Raw genomic sequence first — 22322 nt, 5'->3', positions numbered from 1 at the left:
GTAACTCTCAAAGAGAGTGCCAAGTTTCCTTGACATTGATAAATGGAGAACATGCGACGATTAATGTATTGCGTATTTAGGGCTGATGCTCGACACAATACTTGTTGTAGTGACACATCGCGTCTGTACATCATCGCTGTTGCAAAAACGAATATAACCCAGGACATACGCAGGATGCAGTTGTGTCCATTGCCATACCGCAGAGTACAGATCGAAGTAGCATTCTAGATTTGATATAACTGAACTTGAAACCCGATTTGCACATTGTAAGGGGAATTTGAAAAATAGGTTACCGCTGTGTCATGTTTTGTTTCGTTGTTGCAAGCATACAAAACATCACAGGCGTATCCACACACCCGCATTTGCACCCACACATACAGACACAATCGGCAACACGGTGAAGGGGAGGGAGAATGCACTATATCCATTCGAATGCCCGAACCCTTAACCACACTGACAAGGCTTGATGCGCTGCGTCACCAGCCCGGATGCTTTGTATTTGTCAGACAGAAAGAAAGGATGACACCTCTAGGAGAGAAGGAGTTAGACGCAATCCCCTGCACTCGTGTCCAGGAGACCTCGTCTGGTGAGCTATGAACCTTCAGGACTCATCTACCCATTGCATCCTGATGCTCCGGTTACAGGCACGAGGTCTCGATTGCTAGTAAAGGTTGGAAGACATGACGAAAACGGAGATGAAAGAGGGAAAGAAGGATGAGAACACAACGAATAAACACTGACAATAAAAAGAGCATGAATTATAAAAATGAAGGAAGGATGGAAGTTGTAGATGACCGGATATGAGAAAGGGAGACAGAACGAATTTAAGGAAGACTAAAAAGACTTGGGACCACTTTTGCACAAAGCCAACATTTCTCTCTGGGTATTATTTTACTTATTATTATAGTGCATACAAAGCCTGGATTGTGTTTTAGAATTACATATCAAAACACACCTGCAAACTGAGGGATCCCGTCAGAGAAGTTAAACAAACTCAAACACCATTGCTCAATATACGGCACAGAAGACGTGAAAGCGATTGAAGTGTTTCAATTGATTTTACAAAGGAACAGGTCTGACCACAAGTAATTGCTGGGTATAGAGAGTGGAGGCAACTGAACAATTAAAGGCTTTGTTTCCTAACTTCAACAACCCTGACAGCGACGAACCTTATCCGATTATTCCTTCTTCTTTCTTCTCTCTCCCTTGCTCTTTATCCAGCCAGAAAGAGAAGTGGAGATCGGGCGAGAGAGAGAGCCGCATTGTCGTACCAACCATTGGAAGTACTTGTTACCATTGAAAGTACTTGTTCTTGGCGAATTTAATCTCCAAGCCGAAATGTTATGGGCAGCAACAAATTCCCTATTCTCGGAATGAGATATTGAAAAGAGGGAGGGGAGGGGGCGACCAAACGAATAAAATGTTTATGACGATAAACTTCCGTTCGCATGGGTAATCAATGCCAAGTTTTATGAACATTAAAATAAGAAATAGAGATAAATCATTACCGGTCTTCAATTACCCCGAAAAGAGAAACCCCGAGATGTTTTCATTTGACAAAACTGAAAAATATGGGGTTTTGAAAATCAGAAAACAACCCCAAACAATAGGAATAAAGGTACTTCTTCCCACAGCCTTTGCTCGCTTTGCAGCTTTTTGAAGGCACCATTGCAGACCCAGAAAGACTATCGACACAAACAAAAATATGTTTGACTTTTGTTATTTTTTTCCTTCACTCTGTTGTCGTAGAGTTGGTTGTTGTGGAGTAGTTATTCTTCTGGGACGCGTTTTGTTCGAGGGAAAATGGAGAGCAGAGTGTGCCCTTAAAAGTGCACCGGATTTCTAGCTTTTCATGGACCCAAGGGCTAACTCATGTGATACCGTAGGAGAAGAAAGGAGTCTGAGGTTGACTATACTTTTCTTTTCTTTTCCCTTTTTCTTTTAAACGGCAATGACTGAGTGGCTGAAAGAGACGGAAATTGAGAGACAGCCCATTCGAAGTATACCTTCACGATGTTAAAGGGATCGTATAGTTTTGGTTGAGATGGGGCTTCAGGTTTCCAACTTTGTGTGTATGTGTGTGTGTGTGTGTGTGTGTGTGTGTGTGTGTGTGTGTGTGTGTGTCGTGTGATAATGAAAAACCACTTATGACATTATGAAAAGGCATATAATTCTAAAAGGAATTCAAAGTTTATTTGATGAAAATTGGTTTTGAAATGGTTGAGATATCCAAAATCAAAGTGATCCTAATAAAAAGAGGGACACACCTTTTATTAGGATCGCCTTGTTTTACTTTGTTTTGGATATCTCAGCCATTTCAAAACCGATTTTCATCAAATAACTTTGAATTCTTCGTAGAATTGTATGCTCTTTAACATTTCAGAAGTGGTTTCTATGTATCTCACAAAGAGTTAAAAGCTGAATCCTCATCTCAGCCAAAACCATACAATCCCCTTAAACGATTGGGTATAGGGTGTTGCTGAACAAAGTACTAGTATATACGGATGGAAAATAGAAATGTGAATGAATGATTCTCCACGTGGTATAATGCCAAAGAGCCATCCGAGTGTGAATGTAGTGATTTCAATTCTAATTTCAACGAACAAAGTGTTATAATATTATGGTCATTATTCATTATAGTCAACTTCAAATGATGAGACGATATGACGCATATTCTGCCAGAGCAGTGAGGCAAGCTTGGACGAGAGCTATCTGGGTGTGGGGTTGAAAATAAAAGTCCTTAATGTATAATCCAGTTACCACTGAGCTAAACTTTTGTTGGCTATGTATTCATGGCATAGCGCAAAGTACATCAAAGAGCGGTTTAAAAGACTTCTCTATTTATAGTGACATTTAAAAGAGGAATCAAGAATGGTTCGTGGTATTTAATAATTTTACTGGAGTGCTTCCCGTGGTCATCCATTACGGCACAAGGACGTCAATCCGTGAAAATTTGGTGAAGATGTCGCTGGTTTCCTCTTTATCATTACCAAGGCAAGCGACAAAGGACAGAACATTTGCATCCTTCAATATTGAGCATTGAGTGTCCCAAGTTGAGAGGTCGACAACACTAATATATTCTCTCATCCCCCATTGTTGTCACGCATCAGCTCGATATACTGATCTGTTTATCTGCATTCTGACAAACATATTTTCCCGTATTTTTTGTTTTGTTTCCATTTCATTCATTGATATACATACATTCCAATTGAATGACTTGAATGTTTGAATGTGCAAAATAAGCATACAAAACATAACATCTCGTGTCAAAGAATACAATAAACAAACTTAGAATTAAACCTTTTATGGAACCACGACTACCCTATCCTGAATGAACTCCTTTTCTTCAGCGTACCATTTCCCTTGAAAGAATCTTATACTGTGCTTGGTAATGTGATTGGCCTGTAATTCGGAAAGATAGCGGATCTTGTCCATCATTTTTTTTTTCAGTGTTACAACGCCTTACTTCTGAGATGTCGATAGATGATAACCCATAACAATCACTTCATTGAAAACCTAAATCATCGATTCGAACTTGACCATTGCACGGAACTACCATTTCGTTCGCCCCTTGATTGACAATACCCTTTTTATTTAGGTATCGAAGGCAGTGTGTAAGGCACTGTTTTTCAAATGCATATGATATCCGATGAGCTTCATATGAGTTTTTTAAAAATGTGATATATGTGTGCCTTTGCATCAAAATCTGCAAGTATTTTTTCCCTCTTTTTTTTTGACGGCCGATATTCAGCGTATAGCGTATCAGACATCGACCAGTAAATGGCAAGAAAATATAGCCCCATGCTCATGATACTGTCGGGAAAGCTTTATATCGATACCGCATACATACAAGGGTGCTGAAAGTTTGAAAGAGCTCACAACACGTCATAACAAATATGATGGGGTCATTAGCACGTTTATAATGGTGCTGATATTATGTAGGAAAGCTTCTGGTAAGATGCCTGGTTCTAATTAGCAGGGAGAGTAATGATTTTGATTTTCTTGCTCACTTTATTCTATTAAATATGTTCACTTATGAGCATTCTCATTGTGTACAACATGGTTTTCAGTGTTCCCTGTCTTATATAAGATGTATATAGCAAAGTGTAATATTTTCTGTCCCTCCGCAGACGTATACTAGGCCTACAGTAACTATAATTATCACTAATTTCAGTTCCTTTTGCTTTAGGGGTTATGTTTTTATAACAATGCTTTTTAGTTTAGCTTGATATGATATTATGACTGTCATTAGTATTTTGTACATAATGATTGAAACGTCGTACTGAATTCCCGTATCAGGACAACAGCCTCCCGAGGACAATTACCCCGGCTAAATACCGGTTAGTGATAGGGTTAGAGTAAAGATCAGGGTTAGGTTTAGGTTTAGGATTAGGATTTGGGTTACGGTAAGGATTAGGTTCAGGATTAGGAACATGGTTATAGGTCTAGGGGAAGGGTCTGGGGTAATTGTCCGGTTACAGCTCGTTATTCCGAATGTTCTTTATTCCGATGGCTCTTTATTCCTAAGATTCCTTATTCCGAAGGTTCATTGTTCCGAATTTCATTTTCAGATTAACCGATCTTCGGAATAACGAACCTTCGGAATAACGCCACAAATTTTCGGATTAACGAACCCTTTTTCATTTTCGGATTAACGAACCTCTAGGTATAGGGAATTTGCGTGTTTCGGATTAACGACCCTTCGCAACAACGAACCTTCGGAATAGCGAACCTTCGGAATAACGAACAGCACCCAATTGTCCAGGGGTTAATTGTCCTAGAACTCTGAATTCTTTTAGGACTAACAAATGTATACATGGGTCGCTATCTTAGGGCAAAACGCGAACAATTTTTTTTTTCTCCAAATTCCTCCGCTGCCGCTAGTTTTGACTTTACTGAACTTCCCAACTCCACTTCATGAGCATAGCCTTACATGTGGTAAAGGAACGAAGGAATCAAATATTTTTGGCGTGTGGTTTTTAAACGCGTCTATCGTATAATACTAGTTGGGTCTACCTTACTGTAGTAAAGTCAGCTGGAAGTGGTATTGAAAATAATGGGAGAGTGGGGAACGGGGATGCCACTAAATTTCATGATAAAGTTTTACACCATTAATATCGTCAATATGAACAGGATGTTAGCAAACAAAGTGCTTACCGACCTTCATACTTGCTGAGTGGGAAAAAGTCCATACTATAGCATCATTTTTAATCATCAGGACTTTCAATAAGCAGGTTAATGATACCTATATTTGAAGCAGAATTGATAGGGCTGCAATGAAACATCAGAAGTTGTTCCACCTGCTTATCAACACAAACACACAAAACCTGGTGGTATCAGGATTACAGACTGCTTAAACCCCCCCCCCCCCCATTCTCAGTAATACATCATTATATTTCGGTCAAGGATTTGTGTCAATCGCTTTTATTGTACATTTGTGAGGGACTTTTAGCGGGTTCTTTCAATGATAAATGCATTTCATTAGCAACCTATTATGGCTCTCTGAATGACGAGGTCTGTGATCGGTTACAATACCTCGCGAATATCATAGAGAGCTTCTGGCGGCTCAGCGTTTCTGTCAGAATCATGGGTGATGAAGTTTGCGTCTTTTGAGCCACATGGGACAAAAGTAGACCTTCCAATAGCTCGAAATTGTGTGAGCAATTGATATCTTTGGAGAGAACGTCAAACAGTTTCATCTGTTAACATCATCATTCTTGTGCAAGTGCAACAGTCGAGGGTGACATAATTCTAAAATTAAATCATGCTAACATTGACACAATGCATTCTCTCTAAGATGTACGTATGATGATCGTATATAAATCACAAGTCATTTCATTTAGCTGTACAGATGATGAAAACTTCTCTAGAGCAATCTATATAGCCAAGGAGGTAGGCTACTACATGTATTATAGACGAACTCGCCTAGTAGCTCCTCGGGCCCCGTTTGTATGCTCGAATGTGTATTTGTATTGAATTGAGATTATGTTTGTAAATTCCACAAGTTGTCTCAGGAGAGATCCTTCATAATAAGCAAAAATTCAAGTGAAAGTACCGTTTTCAGTCTATGACGTTTGTGCTTCAACGTATTTTACTGATCAACTGAACATTCGGTATCATTAATTAAAAAAAGAATACATAGTTGCACTTATAAACCGTACTTACAAAAAAATCGTATACATTGTACTTATGAAAGTGTCAGAAAGTGAGAAGAAGATACCCAAAGTAGCTAAATGTAGTTTAGAAGTGAAAGTAATCTATTTGAAGATACGCTGTACTACATTTTCAACTGGTTTTTAAACTATGAAAAGTATGTATCATTTATGTCGAATGTACCCTGAGCATAAATGGAATTTGATTGAATACGACCCAATCCGCGTCATTTCACCAACATCTATTGTACAGCGAATCTCATTCTTCCAGTACTGCTGTTTAGGCCATACAATCTCTTGTCATCGCTTATTAAATGCAATCACAGCCGGGTGTTGAAGAACGAGAGTCAATTTGAGTTTGACAAATGTAATGATTTTAGCTGAGCTCCTAATAAACTTCACGGCATTTGAGGAATTGTGAGTTGATTGCATGGCGTTGACTCGCTGTCATCACTGCCAGTCAATCGTCGTTTAATTTTGATTCGGGAGTCGGGAGAAAGCTCTCTTTCTCGACAGCATGCAGACATACCCCGAGCCTGTGCCATCATAACATCTCACAGGCACGTACGTTTCAAGAGACTAGGTCACGTAGCGGCATTGACGCTGATATCTGACAGGGAAGATGGAATGTTATTATTGATTATTAACGCTAGGTTAGACACTATGACCTGAATCAAATTTACATTCGTAATAAAACATGAAACACACAAAGCATATCCTTGCCTTACAGAGTGTTTCCCATTTTCTGTGTCTCGATGCCTGTCTAGGTTTCTCATGGGTGCGTGTCAGTTCTCAATAAGCACAAGGCGAGGTAAAATAGTGGTGTTTATTGATGTTTTCCTCAGTGTGTGGTAGACCGTTCTTTGTATCATTTTCATTCGAACACTAAATTTTGGCGCCAGTCCTTTCACAATGTCTGAAACAACTCGTTCTCATTTTTTCATCTGTCGAAGGGCTGTGGTATCAACGCCCAATTGTGCTACGCCCGTTTGTCCCAATCCCCTTGTTTCACGAATCTAGATAAAGTTGATAATAATTTTCAACGCCGATCCACCTATACACTGATTTGACAAGGAAAAATTAATCTGAAATAAGCACTGATAGATAAGCATCAGACCACTGAAAGCTTGATTGTTATCATAATGAGCATCATTCGTATTGCAAATGTGGCCTGTAGGAACGTAAGCCGCCTGATTCGATGAATCTATTATACCACTAACTACGCCATTTCTATTGATAAGAACTATTTCTTCTTGACTTGTATACTTTAGGATATTATACAATGTGTATCATAACCACATCGATATTATCAGGAATGTTTGGACAATCTGTTTAATTATATCGATAATTGTATCAATATATAATTTTACACTTATGCTCGGTAATTTCTTTCTATTCTTCACTCTTTCCAGTCTCTCTCTCTCTCTCTGTGTGTTCTATACATTGTGCCAATATGTAAGATTTCATACCAAGAATAATATATCTAATGTTTAATACCTGTCTGAAATCCAGGAACATTTGTAAAACAAGGGTATGAGAGAATTTGAAAATATTTTCATCATCTTTTTTATTGATCTTTTCAAGTTGTTTAATATTTCTTTTATTTTAAAGGCTAATTTTTTTTTTTGGTGTGCTACAGACATTTTTTTTCCTGAAAAGAAGAAAAGTAGAAGAAAATCCTGAGGCAAGGCGGTAGGTATCGGCACAGAGCATTGGACCTGACCTTCGACTTACACTTGAACTTACTCATCAATCGTCTGTGCTCTTGTCAATAATTGTACGATCAGTTTATATTGACTGTTTTTCCTTTTTGAGGGGGGGGGGGGGGTTGGCGCAGGTTTAGAAGATAGGTATACACAGTATATATCGTGCATTTGACACTGTGTCAGAGGGCTTTAGTATGATAAGAGGGTCTAATCAACCTCCTTGGCAAGGAGGGTGGCGTCTGTATCTGAAGGATCCTATACATACATGTATTTGTCTTTGCCACCATGCTTGCGAGATGATGAAGAACTTGTCATTCCCGCATTTTGCCTTTCTTCATTTATAACCGGAACTCATGGTTATGCAGAAGGAATTCTGGACGCAGCGCAGAGTTGTTCGTATAATTTGCTAGTGAAGTCCATTACACGTATCAGACTGTGAGGAGATGATACAGCGCTTGGAAGGAAAAGCAGTGTAAATAGTGATCAACGACTTTAACATTTAGAAAAGAAAATAGACCACTCACCATTAGAAAATTATGATATGCCCAATGTAACCTCTAAGACATTTTTGCCTACTTATTCATGCATTCAATTATTTTTCCATTTCCAACATTATGCATAAATACATGTACATAGAAGTTTAATGCATAATTTACATTAAACTTAAAAATGAATGAACGAAATGTGTAAGTTTACTTAACAATTTGCATTCATAACAACACTGTGTCATTATCGTGCTGTTGAACGTCTATTGGTGATGTTAACTGAAGAACTCAAGTTGTGGTTTTCTAGTTTTGGATCAGTACCTCCCGTTTTTGACAGTTTATATATAGACTTTACGGCGAAGAACATGCGGGGCAGCGACATTACTGAATTTTCAGAATTTCAGCAAAGACGGAGTCTTGATCACTGATTTTGATAACACGTTATAGGAATTGAACAAGCAGTGTTTTTCAGTTCGCGAAACCCTGCAGTATCTTTCTATGTGGTCGAAACGTGAAAGCCTGCGGGAATAATATTTATGATCTGTGACGTTATTTGTAGTTGAGAATCGGCAGAAATACTGGAACGGGGAGGAGTGAGCGGGTCGTAAAAATTATATAAAACAGACCTTGACATTTGTTAGTCTCTGGAGATATTTCGAAAGTTCATGGCCAAACGATGTTTCTTTCAAAAGCTACCCAACATTTTTCGACAAAGTGTCAGTTGCGCGATGGTTCATGTTTGATTTAGTTGTTTTTCCGGTTAAGAGGGACAAAAGGGCGGATATAGAATAAACAGGTGCTCGTGTGGTTGCATCAGATTTTAATCAGTTTGGAATTTGAAATCCGTGACGGTCTGCTGCATCATGCCAAAAATGGTGATGCAGTTTGTGGTGCTTAAACTATTATGTCCCTCCTGATTCAGATGAATGCTGATCGTCGACTATCATACATCCATAAACATAGCTGAAGGAAAAATCTTGACTCCAGTCTGGTAAACGGTGTGCTGAAACCTTAATACTCTCCCGATGCTGTATGTTGACATCTCTCATTTGAACAACTCTCCGAAGAGCAAACTTTCTTTATCAAATTTATGATTTCTACGGACGAATCTCAAGACATGAATTATATTTGGGTGTCAGTGTTTGTGAGTTTGAAAGTATAATATAAAACTTGGGCATAAAAGCTTCATCTTGGCAAGTTCAGTGAAATCCAAGAGTCCAGATTCCAGGTCCAGATCATGTCAAATGACGGGCTCATCATCAAGTATATATTCTGTCTGCCATCAGCTAAGGTAGCATGCCGGATATCACGCTATTATTTCAGATATGATTTAAAGTAATGTCAGGTTGATTTCTCTGTCCACACCATATCTAATTTTGTTATAATGGGAATATAATATATAAGTGTGCATGGCAATGTAAAGTATATGACAATGTAATATGCGTTGAGTGTGTATGATATAACAATACCTAAAAGAGTTTAAAAAATATAACCCATGAATTATAAACAAACGTATAGCACAAGATTCCTTATGGCAGCCTAGCTTTTGTCGAGTACATTTTGAGCGAGAGAACAATACCAAATGAGCTGATGGGAGATTCGATAATTAAGTCATGTTAGAGTTGTTTTCTGCGAGGAAATAGTTGCCATAATATATGAATATAACAACTTGTGAATCATGGAAGTGATTTATAAGTCTGAGGCTCTTAAATCTCTACGATAGGATGCGAAAATCGCAATGTATTTATTTTCCCCATGATTCAGGATTGATTTTCAAATGAAATGGTTTGATGTTTCATGATGCTTCAAATCGTTTTATTCGATCAAGAGTTTGGGCCATTTTAAATAGTTTTATAATATTTTCTTCAGCAATAATATTGTTCTAGTCTGGATATCTTTGGAGCAATAAGCATTGTCTGTATAGCGATTTGGGTTTCGGAACTGTTTTTATCGGGTTCTCAATTCAGTCGCAGACAGGGATTTTTTTTTGTTATTTCTTTAATAGAATACGTTATCTGTTTTAAGTCTACCATTAACATCCGGTCTGATAATGATGATTAATAATGATGATGACTGAGCTTCTATAGCGTAAACCAAAATAAATGTTCCCTGTGCGCTTTAGTTATTGTTATCCGTTTTACAAACACATTTATATCACAAAAGCATATTTGCAAATTACATTCAATATAACAATGAAAATAACATGTTAAACATACAACACACAACATAAGCTGGACGCATTAATAATTATACGTAACTTACACAAAATATTTACTTTACAAATAAATAAGTCTTATAATATATATAATATCAATCAATAAAAAACATGATAGCTGAATCTTGCGAATGATCTTGAGTGTGCATTGATTGTGACTTGAAATAGGAATGAGTATATAATCTTCAAAGCGTAAAGCTCTTCTATTCGAAAGTCAACATATTTATCTAGCTGGAAACAGGGTGTGGACCGCTTACTTAGCAGGGCCACTCTGTTGTAGGTGGACGAGTCCTCCTCAAGGCTATGGGTTCAAATATCGTGATTACTTCTGGTGAGCTGTTTACTCTCTAAACTCGAGAGAAAGTGCGAGACGCTGAGGGCACGGACACCGCGTAGTGCCAACGACGCCACTTGAGATGAAGGGGGTAAAACGAAACAAACAAAACGCGTTTGGAGTTTCGAGTAAAAATAACATGAATTCTCCCTGAATTTATCACATTCGATGAGCTAAGAGTGAAGGAATCTTGGGAGGAGGAAGTTGTGTGGTTCCAATTATGAGTAATTCACGTTGTGCGCCCAAAACGTGCAGGGAGCATCATCGGACTAGCTGTAAACTAGGCGCGTCAAAAGTAATTTGGAAAAAAAAATAATGTAACAGATAAAGAAGAAAAGGGTGTGTCCAGTCTAGTTTGGAAAATGTCTGTTTGTTAGGATCCTGTAGGACTCTGTTCGTTTGTGGTTGACGTTTATGTGTTAATGAGATGCTTGCTATGATGGGGCTACATTCTCAGGCGTCTGGACGATTGAATTTTTCGTCTCGAGCTTGGAGACGTTTCCCTTTGAGTCTTAAGGCGTCTGATCATTTTAGATCCATCTCAAATCTTTTTCTTGGTTGTATGTCATGGTGTGGTGGAGGGGGGGGGGATGGATAGTCATACCTTTAAAGGACTCTAGAAGAAATTTGACAATGTGAACTAATTGATGAGAAAGGGCCATAGTGTACATACAATAATAACCATACCATATAGTGTCAAAAAACCAAGGATTTCGTTATTCCATTTCCATGCTTATGCAAAGTGACAAGATTGAACATATTTTGTATCAATGTGTGTATAGGATCACAAAATAATGGTTGAGTCATTTCTATTTAACACGAATTCAATCACTTTGTGAATTGATACCTGGGATTATACTACTAGATATTTGTGTTACAGGAAGTAAAAGTATCAGTTAAACATACATTAGCCGCCACATGCTGTGTGCGGCCCCCCCCCCCCCAAAAAAAAGGCCATATTGAAGACCCTGCGTATTGCGGCCACCTGTCTAACTCGGCCAACGGCCAGCAATTTTGTATCGGGGAAGATTTTAACCTGTGTATAGCGACCACAGACCCATACAGAGCCACAGCCGAGTCAATAATTCAGCGTGATGATATACAGCTGTAATCATTAAAACTGTTATCGTTATGTGAAGGTCCGTATATCATCGACTGGTAGATTCCGTTTAGCCGAATCATTTTTATTAATAATTTCTTGTCCAAAATGCGCGTTAAATATCTTATTTATTCTTATGCTTCAGATTTCACAGATTGAATTTTCCCTTTAGAAACATGAGTAAGAACTCTAGACGATGCATTCATGTGAAACAATGTTGCTTTCACTTATACCATTTTCATTCATCCAATACACGCTTGCCCCTCTAAATTTTGGACAAGTTTACGTTTGGGGATCAGAAGGAATGTAAAACGTGATATAAACTTACATGTAAATACTTTAACTTTGGAATCAAAACTCCCTGTTCTCCATCGGCAATTAACCTTTCCCAAACTGCAGCCTTTCTGAGGTGAATTGATGGAAATATTTTTTTCCATAGTTGCAAAATGAAAGGGACTCTCAGGAGAAAGTAGAACGTGATCAGAAGGAATTTGAAGAGAGAAATAAAGACTTGCCGCGAATTTGATAACATTCAGGACTAGGAACCGCCTGCCATTCTTGCAGCTATTTTCGCATTCCAGTAACACATCGACGGAAGCCGAGTTGGGGTTTGTGTCGAAAATAAAATAATACAACAATTCCGGACCGTCCGTTGAGGTTTGACTTCCACAGTACCAAGAGAGGCGGAGGAGTCTGTGTGCCACCACATTTGTTTTTCTTATGATTCTTAGTTATATTTAACAGAAGTATTCCTTTCACAATCGTGAATGAATGGGTCCACTGTCAATCACATTCGTTTCTGGATGTATATCAAGTCATATTATAGAAGTTAGATGTTTAGCAGATGGGTTTCGGGGCACCCCTCTTCCCTCTTGTCTCGGTCATTACTCCTGGACAGTCATGAATACATCGTGCATACTTTAGAAACTGTGTATATGCAGCATCACTGTGAATCATCTACTCACTCTTTTGTAAGTATCATGAGTATGATATTTTATAAGGCACTTTCAACTTAAATTGAAGCGTTAGAATGTAATGTCAAGTTCAAGTGCTATATGGTTTCAGAAAATCGTTGTGAGTTGCATTATCATCATATGACATAACAATCATGACAATACGCAATGACATCTGTAATGATTAAGCATGTGTACAGCGATAATTAAAATGACAATTTAGAAAAAAAATTGTTTTTTAGGAACAATTTTTATAATGTGCGTAAACTGTTTTACACGATTTCATTTAAAAAAAAGTCAAAAGCCGCTCTTCTGGAAGCCAAAAATGGTTTGCGTGCTCCTCTTGAGATAGGATACTATCATCATTCGACGCAAATGCCATCATTTCAGCAGCGGTATATTTTCATGAGGAGAGATGGAACGATATCGCTGAATTATTGTTATTTTTTTTCCAATATTGACTGTTCTTCCCAGATGTCGGCTGTTTCTGTGATGCGGAGCAACGAAACACTCCATGCTTATCCATATAGCCAGCAAAATACACGAGGGTACTTCACTTCACCTATTAGTCGCGGGAGTTCGCTCTGAATTGGCCAGTTTTGTTGACTCATCCCACGCTCACACAACAGCCATCATAACAATGAAAAACCAAAGACCGATAATTTCCTGTGATTATCGACCCTCCACGACTGAATAAACTTGAGGATTTCTAGTGTTGTATCTTCAGTCGGAATGTTCATTTCCGCGCAGATGTGCTGATGAAACTAAGTAAGCCCACAACAGCAGACGTGAGAGTTATATTCTGCTTGTCAAATACCCTTTTGCTACTCAGAGGCGTGATGATCGATTTTCGTGTGTAGCTTCCTTGTTATGAAAAGTATGAGAGCCATTTATAACAGTGGACTCCTTGATTCATGTATGTTGCTGCCTTATCTTTCAGCAATACAAATATCAGAAAATGTTTCAAAACCCTTTTTATTCTTTGATATTTGTTATATTCTAGTCTTTTCATGTTCAAGTGTCATACTATTCACAGGAATTGTCGAAATACTGCGAAACCTGATTTTCATTAACAATAGAAAATACAATGAACCTAAACAAGCAATCCTCACAACGTGTTCTTGAACCTGACTGCCGGGACTGTGCCCCCCCCCCCCCAAAAAAAAAGCACCCAACGACAACAAACAAACAATAAACTAAAATAGAATATGGAGGGTGGGGAGAAACACTGAGAAGCTTGAACGAGGCTCTGCTCTATTAGCCTTCGGAAAGTTAGTTATTGAATATTTCTATTTTGTTGGCCCGGTCGGCCCCCGAGGGAAAAATTACTCTCACAAATTCCTCCCGATCCGGTATGCGTCCGCTGCAGAGTACTTTCAACTACACGAAAATTACATTTTCTTCGGCTTCACTCAACCGTAGGACCAGATTCTTTACGACTTCTATGTGGGCAGGGAAGCAGGACAGTGTTTTTGAGGACTTTGAAATGCTTCCAGTGCATCTGTACTTTGAGGTGGACTATCGGCCCCCTCACGGGTATGACCAACCTGGACGCTCGACGTAGCGCACGGGCTGCGTCATCTGTCTGTACTAGTGGCAGCTGTATGGACGAAGAAAAGACAGGCGTTATAAGGGCTAGAAGGATTCTTACGAGATTTAGACCAAAAAAAGCGTCACATTCCTTTGAAATAACAAACAATATCAGACCTTGTTTCTCTTCTATATCCCTTTGCTAATACAGGGGTTAGAGGTATTATGCATGAGACCGGTTTTTCTCGTCTTTTTTATGTGCGAAGTATGCTTCGACAATTTTGCTGGTGCCAAGGAGAAAAGTGAATGTTACGGGGTGTTGCTCCTCAAAGACCCACTCAAAGAGAGTTTTTAGAAAAGCTGAAAAAGAGGGAGGCATTTTTGGATTACTTGAACAGGTGCTTGTTTGGGCGTAATTTGGGGTGATAAGGGGTAGCAGAGAGGTGTTAACTAGTTCCGTCTTGTGGGTAATAACGTGTGTCAGCTCCACTTGGCCCGGGGAGATTGAGGCGAACAGGCTCGTCACGTCTCCATCACACGTCGAAGATAGGGGCGATAGCTTGGCGTGGTTTGCCATCCTCGTCATCGCACACCGTTGCAATCGCATGAAATCGGAAGGGCATCGACTGATTGCCATCCACAATCTCGCTACTCCTGACAACTCTAGCTTGGCACAGTTTCCTGCTATCTTGTTGATCGTCTGTGCCGTCACAGCAAATGTGACCGTAATATTTCGGTTTTTGACCACAGAACAATTAACACCTTGTACGAAATCCACAGTAATACTGTTCAGACACAACACAGACGTCATACAGGTGAACGGATTAAAAAAAGTGATGACATATGACAGTTCTCTCCTTGTTTTTGATTTGCTTTCATCCTTTGTGTCTGTTTATCTTAAATCCGGATACATCACTGTACGCCTTGTAAATGTTGTGAGAAAACAATTAACTGGTGTACTTGTGGAGCTTTTGAGCATGCATGTTGTTATACTTATCATTACACGGAATGATATAAGATGATATCACTTTTTCACGATTATTATGATAAAGAATGTCATAGCAATCACCAGTATAATACGGAATTTAAGTGTACGTGCTATTTTGAGGAATGTCGTAAAGTTGATTGTTATCCATTGCCATCATTGCTTTAATCGAGTTGAAAGTTACAAGTCTTTGGAATTATGTTGGGTTATCTTGCAGGGGCTAATACCGGTATAGGGAAGGAGACCGCCCGGGACCTGGCCTGTCGCGGAGCTCGGGTGATCCTTGCGTGCCGTGATGAGCTGCGAGGCCGCGAGGCAGAGACAGATATTCGGCTGACCACAGGCAGTGACAACGTCGTGTTCATGAAATTAAATCTCGCCAGTTTCCAGTCCATCCGTCACTTCACCAAAGAATTCAGCAGCAGAGAGGAACGACTGGATATTCTCGTCAATAACGCGGGTAAGCTGTGTAACAGGGGTGGTATTACATTTATCCATATAACATTCAATCTTCTCTGCTGTGTACATCACAGCCTGCTGGCAATCGGTGATGCAGTAATCGTTTTACAGCATCGTCTGTCGTCGAACCTGTGCAGTAATGGTATAGTTGGTCTTTCGCCAGTGATCTCAGCCATTGCGGACAATATAACTTTCACTATATGCGAACAAATACAAGCTACCCAATTAAACGAACTCTTTCAATTGAAAGTTTCTTTGTGCAACGTTAAAATTCCATCATCTTCACTTTGAATTCAAGTCCAGTTTGAATCAAACTTCTACAACTCTATTATATTATTTCTGTGCATTACAGTCAACTCGAGCAGAGAGTATATATAATACAGTTTCACTTTAAAATGAACGAGCTGCAGCGAAGTGAATACCCCTACATTATTATTTTCATATCTGAGACCTTTACCGGTACTTCGACATAATTACAGATTTTGGACTTGTGATGCTGTCAGTTCTGCTTCTATTTCGAGTCCATTTACTGTTTGTTTTTTTAATAGGTTGACGGTGTAATGATTGATTTACTTTAAAAAAAATTGTTCATGTGTGGCGTCATGGGTTGATATGGAGAATTAAAGAATTTTATAAAGAAATTTCGCGGTAATATCTTTCCGTCTTGCAAAGAGCTGATGAACATAGTTGTGAGTGACACTCAGATACTCTAACATTTAAGCTTTGAAGTATAAAGGTGTACTAGTACACAAGGCTTAATACGGAATTTGATTTAATAGTTTGTTTTCCATTACAATGTAAATCGAATGCATTGTACCAGGTTCTATGTTAAAGATTACAGTCATGTGGCAATTTGTACTAGTCACCGAGAGCACTGTCGCTCACATTAAAACTGACCGAAGACATCATTCGCCAGTGCCTTGACACGATCAAAGCAACTTTCATTTAAATTGACATTATCTACTGTCATTACCATTTTCATCTAAGGCACCAGTCCCTTCTGTTCCAATTTATGAAACCTCTTGGTAGACCTATATATACGTAGCGGTAAATGGACCGCGACACTCGCTTGATTGTTTTACTCTGTAACCAAAATGTTCTGCTCGTCTGGATGAAATTTTGAAGCCTTAGAATTGATGAAGTCATAGCAATGAAGACTGCCAATAGTCTGCTTTGCATCATAGATTATTGGGTGAATCCGCAGGATAGAAATTTAGACCAAAAGATATCCGTCCAAATACACCAACAAGTCCATATTAGCAATCACAGCGGGAAATCTCATTTAGCGGAAAACGTCATGAAACATTTATTGAAGAAGACAAGAGAAAAGGACATAAATTCCTCTTTCTTTTTATCTCTTAGCATCTCAATGTCACAGGACGTAACTTTGAAGGTTTCAGGACCAATCATGTTCCAGATAGCATGAATTAGAAGGGCAACGAGAAACAGACTTTCGATATGAATCACCGTTTCCATCAACCCTGTGATAATATCAGCTCGTAGTTTCACTGTGCTCTTACAGTATCCCGAAGGAGTCAGGAGAAGGAACGCTCTATCCACAACGAAGCCAAGCCACTTAATTCTTTCTCTGCAACACGAACACTTTATAGTGTAAGAACAATGAGATAGGAAGAGAAACAGTATAGTGCCGTCTAAGGTCAAGTGACAAATTCAGGAAGCACTGGTCCAGAGTCCAAACAGTCCAAGGGGTGCCACAAACCGTATCCTCCGATCTTGATCTCTACTCGCCATCCAGATATGGCGATGAGTTAAATAATCCCCTCTTCTGTTCGTCTTTTTCTCTCCCATCATTCCTCTCCGTATTCTTCTCTCCTCTATTTACTTTCCTTCTTATTTCTTTTATTCACTTTCCTTCTTTTTTTTTCTTATCAAGTTCGCTTCGTAACGGCCCCCATAGCCCCTCTCTTCTTTTTCAAGTAAACGGTAAAGGAGCGGACGTTTCCCTGTCAATGTATGAAGTAGGAATAAAAAGATGTCAAAATATATGGTCAGTTTCCATAAATTTGCAACCTGTAGAGATTATAGTCTTATTTCCTCTTTATCAGAGGGTGCTATTTTATATAAGCCGGAATGATGAGGTGTCGCAGGGAAGTTGATCAAATTAAACCATTTAATATAAAAAAAAGGAGAAGACGCAAAAATTTATGTCTTCGTCCTTAAGAAAATTGACACCAAAGCAATTAAAAAAAAAAGTGGTTTGAAAATCCCCCCCCCAAAAAAAAAATACCCAAATAGACATTATTGATGATAAGTTGCGCACCATACCACAAGATCTATGTTGAAGAAATACAATAAAGTATTGATTGGCAAGTCATATTCTTAAATCCTAGCTTGTTCCAACTAAATCTGTGCGAATATTCATGATTTTACACCAACGTACCGTAAGATTTTACACCAAGTGTGTAGGGACCCTCTGTGGGTGCTGGAAGCGATGTTGTAGTTCATGTCTTGCAAGGTATAGGCGTGATCATTCCATTTCTCCAACTGAATGTCAAATCTATTCGTTCCTTTCTTTTCTTGCCAAAATCATTAACAATGTGAATGTTACATAGAGATAACCGTACATTTGTTTGTTTGTTTGTTTCATTTATTTTCTTCAACATAATTTGATACATATATCACATTTACATTTTCAGTGTTTTGTTCTGAAAAGGAACGATTCGTTGCTTTATTGTTTATACAAAGTTTGCTTTGTGGGCGTTTGAGTGTGTATAAAATGCCGTGTGTTCCTTAATATTTCACAACTCGTTTTTCCTTTCCTTTTTCAATAGGTGTCATTAATGATGGATCTCTGCGAACTGAAGATGGTCACGAGCTCGTCTTTGGTGTCAATCACCTCGGTCACTTCCTCCTCACCAGCTTACTCCTGGAGAAACTCAAAAAGAGCGCACCATCGAGGGTGGTCAACGTTGCCTCCTCGGCCTACATGTTGGGGGCGCTCGACTTCGAGAAGCTCGACGTGAACGAGGGTCGGGTGAAGTCCTACGCCAGGAGCAAATTGGCCAACGTGCTCTTCACACGGCAACTAGCCCTCAACCTCGAAGGGACTGGAGTGACGGCTTTCAGCCTCCATCCTGGTGAGTACTCTCTCTAGTGGCTTTTGCTTTTCTTTATTGCCACTCAAAGTAATGTCGAAAGGACTTCTGATCAGTTTCTATACTACTAAATTTATGCGTCTGTGAAAATTGTTTATTCTACCCTTTATAACTCATCAGCATTACATGAAGACTTAATACAGAAGAGAAAAAATAATACAAAACAAGAAAAAAACCCAAATTAATGTCATTTATAACAAGAATTCTATCTTTTTTTTCCATGAATACTTCAAACCCTATACAGGCTCCATCAACACCGAGATCAAACGGAACTGGGCCGGATGGTTGCGCGCACTTTCGCCAATCATCTCCTTCTTCTTCTTGAAGTCAGCCAGGTCTGGCGCGCAGACGTCAATCCACTGCTCCGTGTCGGACGACATCATCCCGCTCTCCGGCTCCTTCTTCAAGGGTTGCCAGGTACAGAAGCTGAATCGAACGGCTCGGAGCGATGAGCTGGCCCGCCGCCTCTGGGACGTCAGTCTCGAGATGACCGGTCTCAGGTCTTCGTGATGGCTGTCATGGAAACGTCCTATTGCGCTCGAAGAGTTGTGACATGATCTATAGAGAACAATGCCCGAGGCAGTGCTGCTTGATTAACAGCATTGATTGGCTCCTGAGATATTTCTCTCTGTGTATTAAGACTGCTCATGATCAGACTGATATCGCTTTGATATCGGTGAACATAGTTCGAAGTATTCAACAAAGCATCATTAGTCTTCCATCAATGCTTTTCTTTGCAGAAAGGATATTCATGTAGTAACCCACCAAGCAATGATTTTGTTGAGAATAGACAATGAATGCACGGTAAACATTGTGTATAGAGCTCTACATATAGATTAATGCATATATTACCAACTGAATTGAACAAGCTAAGACCTTTATTGGCAGCTGATGTTGTGCATCTAACCAAAGGTAAAGCTCACTTCTCCCTTACTTCGTTTATATTTTGTTTTTCGGTTATTTACCCGCCCGCAATGAGGGGAATCGTTCCGCTCAACGGCTTGGACTTATACACCCTTAATACTATTATTTGTTCATACTCATTCATAGCATTTGATTTCAGAATCGAAAGGTAAATATTCCGCACAGTAGATTGATTTGACATGAATTCCTCTGTGTTTTAACGTGTTTTTTGTTTATTTATGTGTATTTATTCTACACAAGAAATGTGTAAATAGTATGTATACTTTTGTAAATTATAAGATGGAATTACAAATAAAAATGTTGCAAAGTTATCACATGATTTTTCATCTCCCAACCGCTCAGTTCGTAACCTGATCTCTTCAGTCATTTATTCTTAAAGTTGACGTGACATGAACGCACGAGCATGAAAATATTGAGCACATTTCGAAATGAAACTGAAGGTATTACTCCAATTGTAATGTCTTTATAGCGCTTTTATTACTACTCGCTACTTGCAATGTGTGTAGACTGCTAAACATGCTGTTGGAGACAGTTTTCAGTAGAGTGTTCTCACAACATACAACTTTACATATATTTCTTTGTAAGTCTCATCGCACGTCACTGATTGCGTGTATTCACTTATCTATGTAGCTATCTATCTATATAACATTCACACAAACGTCAATTAGTCAGCTAGCTAGCTAGCTTTTCTGTCTGTCCATCTAGCTGTCTATCTTGCCTGTTCATTCATTCATTCGTTCATTCATTCATTCATTCATTCATTCGTCTCAAGAGTGCATAATGTGTGACAATATTCTTTGCAAACACAATGATAGTACATAGCATGAACTGCCGCAATGGATCGTATCATTTCCTAAGACATGTATTTCAGTTTCCCTGCATGTGTGACTTGTTATGTATCAGGTTTTGTGAAGACTTACACGACTACATTGTGTTTCTTATTGTTTGGGTACACAGTTCTTATCTTTGAACTATAGAAACCTCCACTGAAGATAGCAATTCGTATTGACAATCATGTACTTGCACCATGTACAAACAGAATAATAAAAAATGAAGAGATGAATAAAGAAGGGGGAAACATAAAGTAGAAACATTTTTTTTTCACAGTGACTCTTCTCACCCAAAATCATGATGTTTATGGTCTTTTTTGTCTTTCGAAACAAGAGGGGAAATTGCATAATATGTTGAAGAATTAATAACCAGCAAGTCAGTTTTTGCGCTAACGAGACTGGGTGAACTTATCTCTGAACATAATCGATGAGAGTGTATTTCATAGTGACAGTTATCCAGAATAACTACCTATTTATATTTTGTCATTGTGTGTCACTGACTCAAGGGACGTTAATTAGATTCATTGTTCTTTGGGTTTGTTTTCGATTTTTTTTTTCGTGGTGACTTTGCATTCAATAAATTATAAATTCTTCTATAATGTACTCATGCAGTGGTCGGCATCCTTACTTCGTGATACGTCTCTGTGTGTACACACACACACACGCCCCCCCCCCCCCCCACACACACACACATAATACATACACTACTAAAAGCTGCAAAGAATCATATAGCTATGAGGGAGGAAAGCCAGCGGCTGAAACGGATAAATGGTGCACTGTTACTTTGTTGGAATCATTTTAGTCTAAAATAATTTTAAAAAAGCAACTGATGTTTATAGAACAGTGATGTTTGCTTGAAATATTAGAAAGGAAATTCGTCGTTCAACAATATACAAGATGACTGTAATACATCAAGTAAAATTAAACAGCACAGATCGGCGAAAAGTTCCATTGCCGTCGGAAACAGACCAAGAAAGTTAAGGAACTGCATACTTAATAATTAGGCCTATGCTTTCACAGAACAGTAATAAGATCACAATCACGCATGTATTATTTTACTAGAAGTCAAAAGGGGTGATAATTCAATCGCTTTATAAGTCTCACATTGACTTTAATGAGTATTTTGAAAATCATTAAAATCTAATAAATCAAACCCTTCGGTTATTTCACCATTATACCGTACTGGTGACGGAAGAGTCAATTAAGATTGTAATAATATTAATAGTAACTGTGAATTTTAATAACTATTTCTGTAAACAATTGGAAATGGCTTTGTTTGTGTGTTTCGTCTATGAAATTCAATACATACATTATGTGAATGCTGGTATGTGTGTGCGTGTTTGTGAATGTGTGCATTGTTTTCTATTTTTCAGTTCAGTTCAGTCTATTTTTTTTTGTCCATCAAGCAAAAAGTGAAACAAAGTGCAATAACATAGCATAAACCGTGCTTAAAACAATCACATGGTTTGACTAATTTCAATCAAGGAAAAAAGAAATAGAAAACGAAAGTGAATCGCATAGTATAAATTATATT

General features: G+C 38.7%; 1 protein-coding gene across 1 annotated transcript in view; it reads left to right on the top strand.

Annotated features, from left to right (window-relative positions):
• LOC139724696 (retinol dehydrogenase 12-like) overlaps positions 1-19544 on the top strand; it is a 37110-nt gene extending 17566 nt beyond the window's left edge. The window contains exons 2-4 of the mRNA XM_071635819.1: positions 15677-15919; positions 18711-19016; positions 19279-19544. Coding sequence (XP_071491920.1) covers positions 15677-15919; positions 18711-19016; positions 19279-19544 — 815 coding nt within the window. The remainder of the gene's footprint in view (positions 1-15676; positions 15920-18710; positions 19017-19278) is intronic.
• Positions 19545-22322: the final 2778 nt, after the last annotated feature.

Source organism: Diadema antillarum, unplaced genomic scaffold (assembly GCF_040938485.1).
Source record: "Diadema antillarum isolate AM-2024a unplaced genomic scaffold, OU_Dant_1.0 scf00000226, whole genome shotgun sequence".
NCBI classification, from domain to species: domain Eukaryota; kingdom Metazoa; phylum Echinodermata; class Echinoidea; order Diadematoida; family Diadematidae; genus Diadema; species Diadema antillarum.
This window is presented reverse-complemented; position numbering and strand designations above follow the sequence as displayed.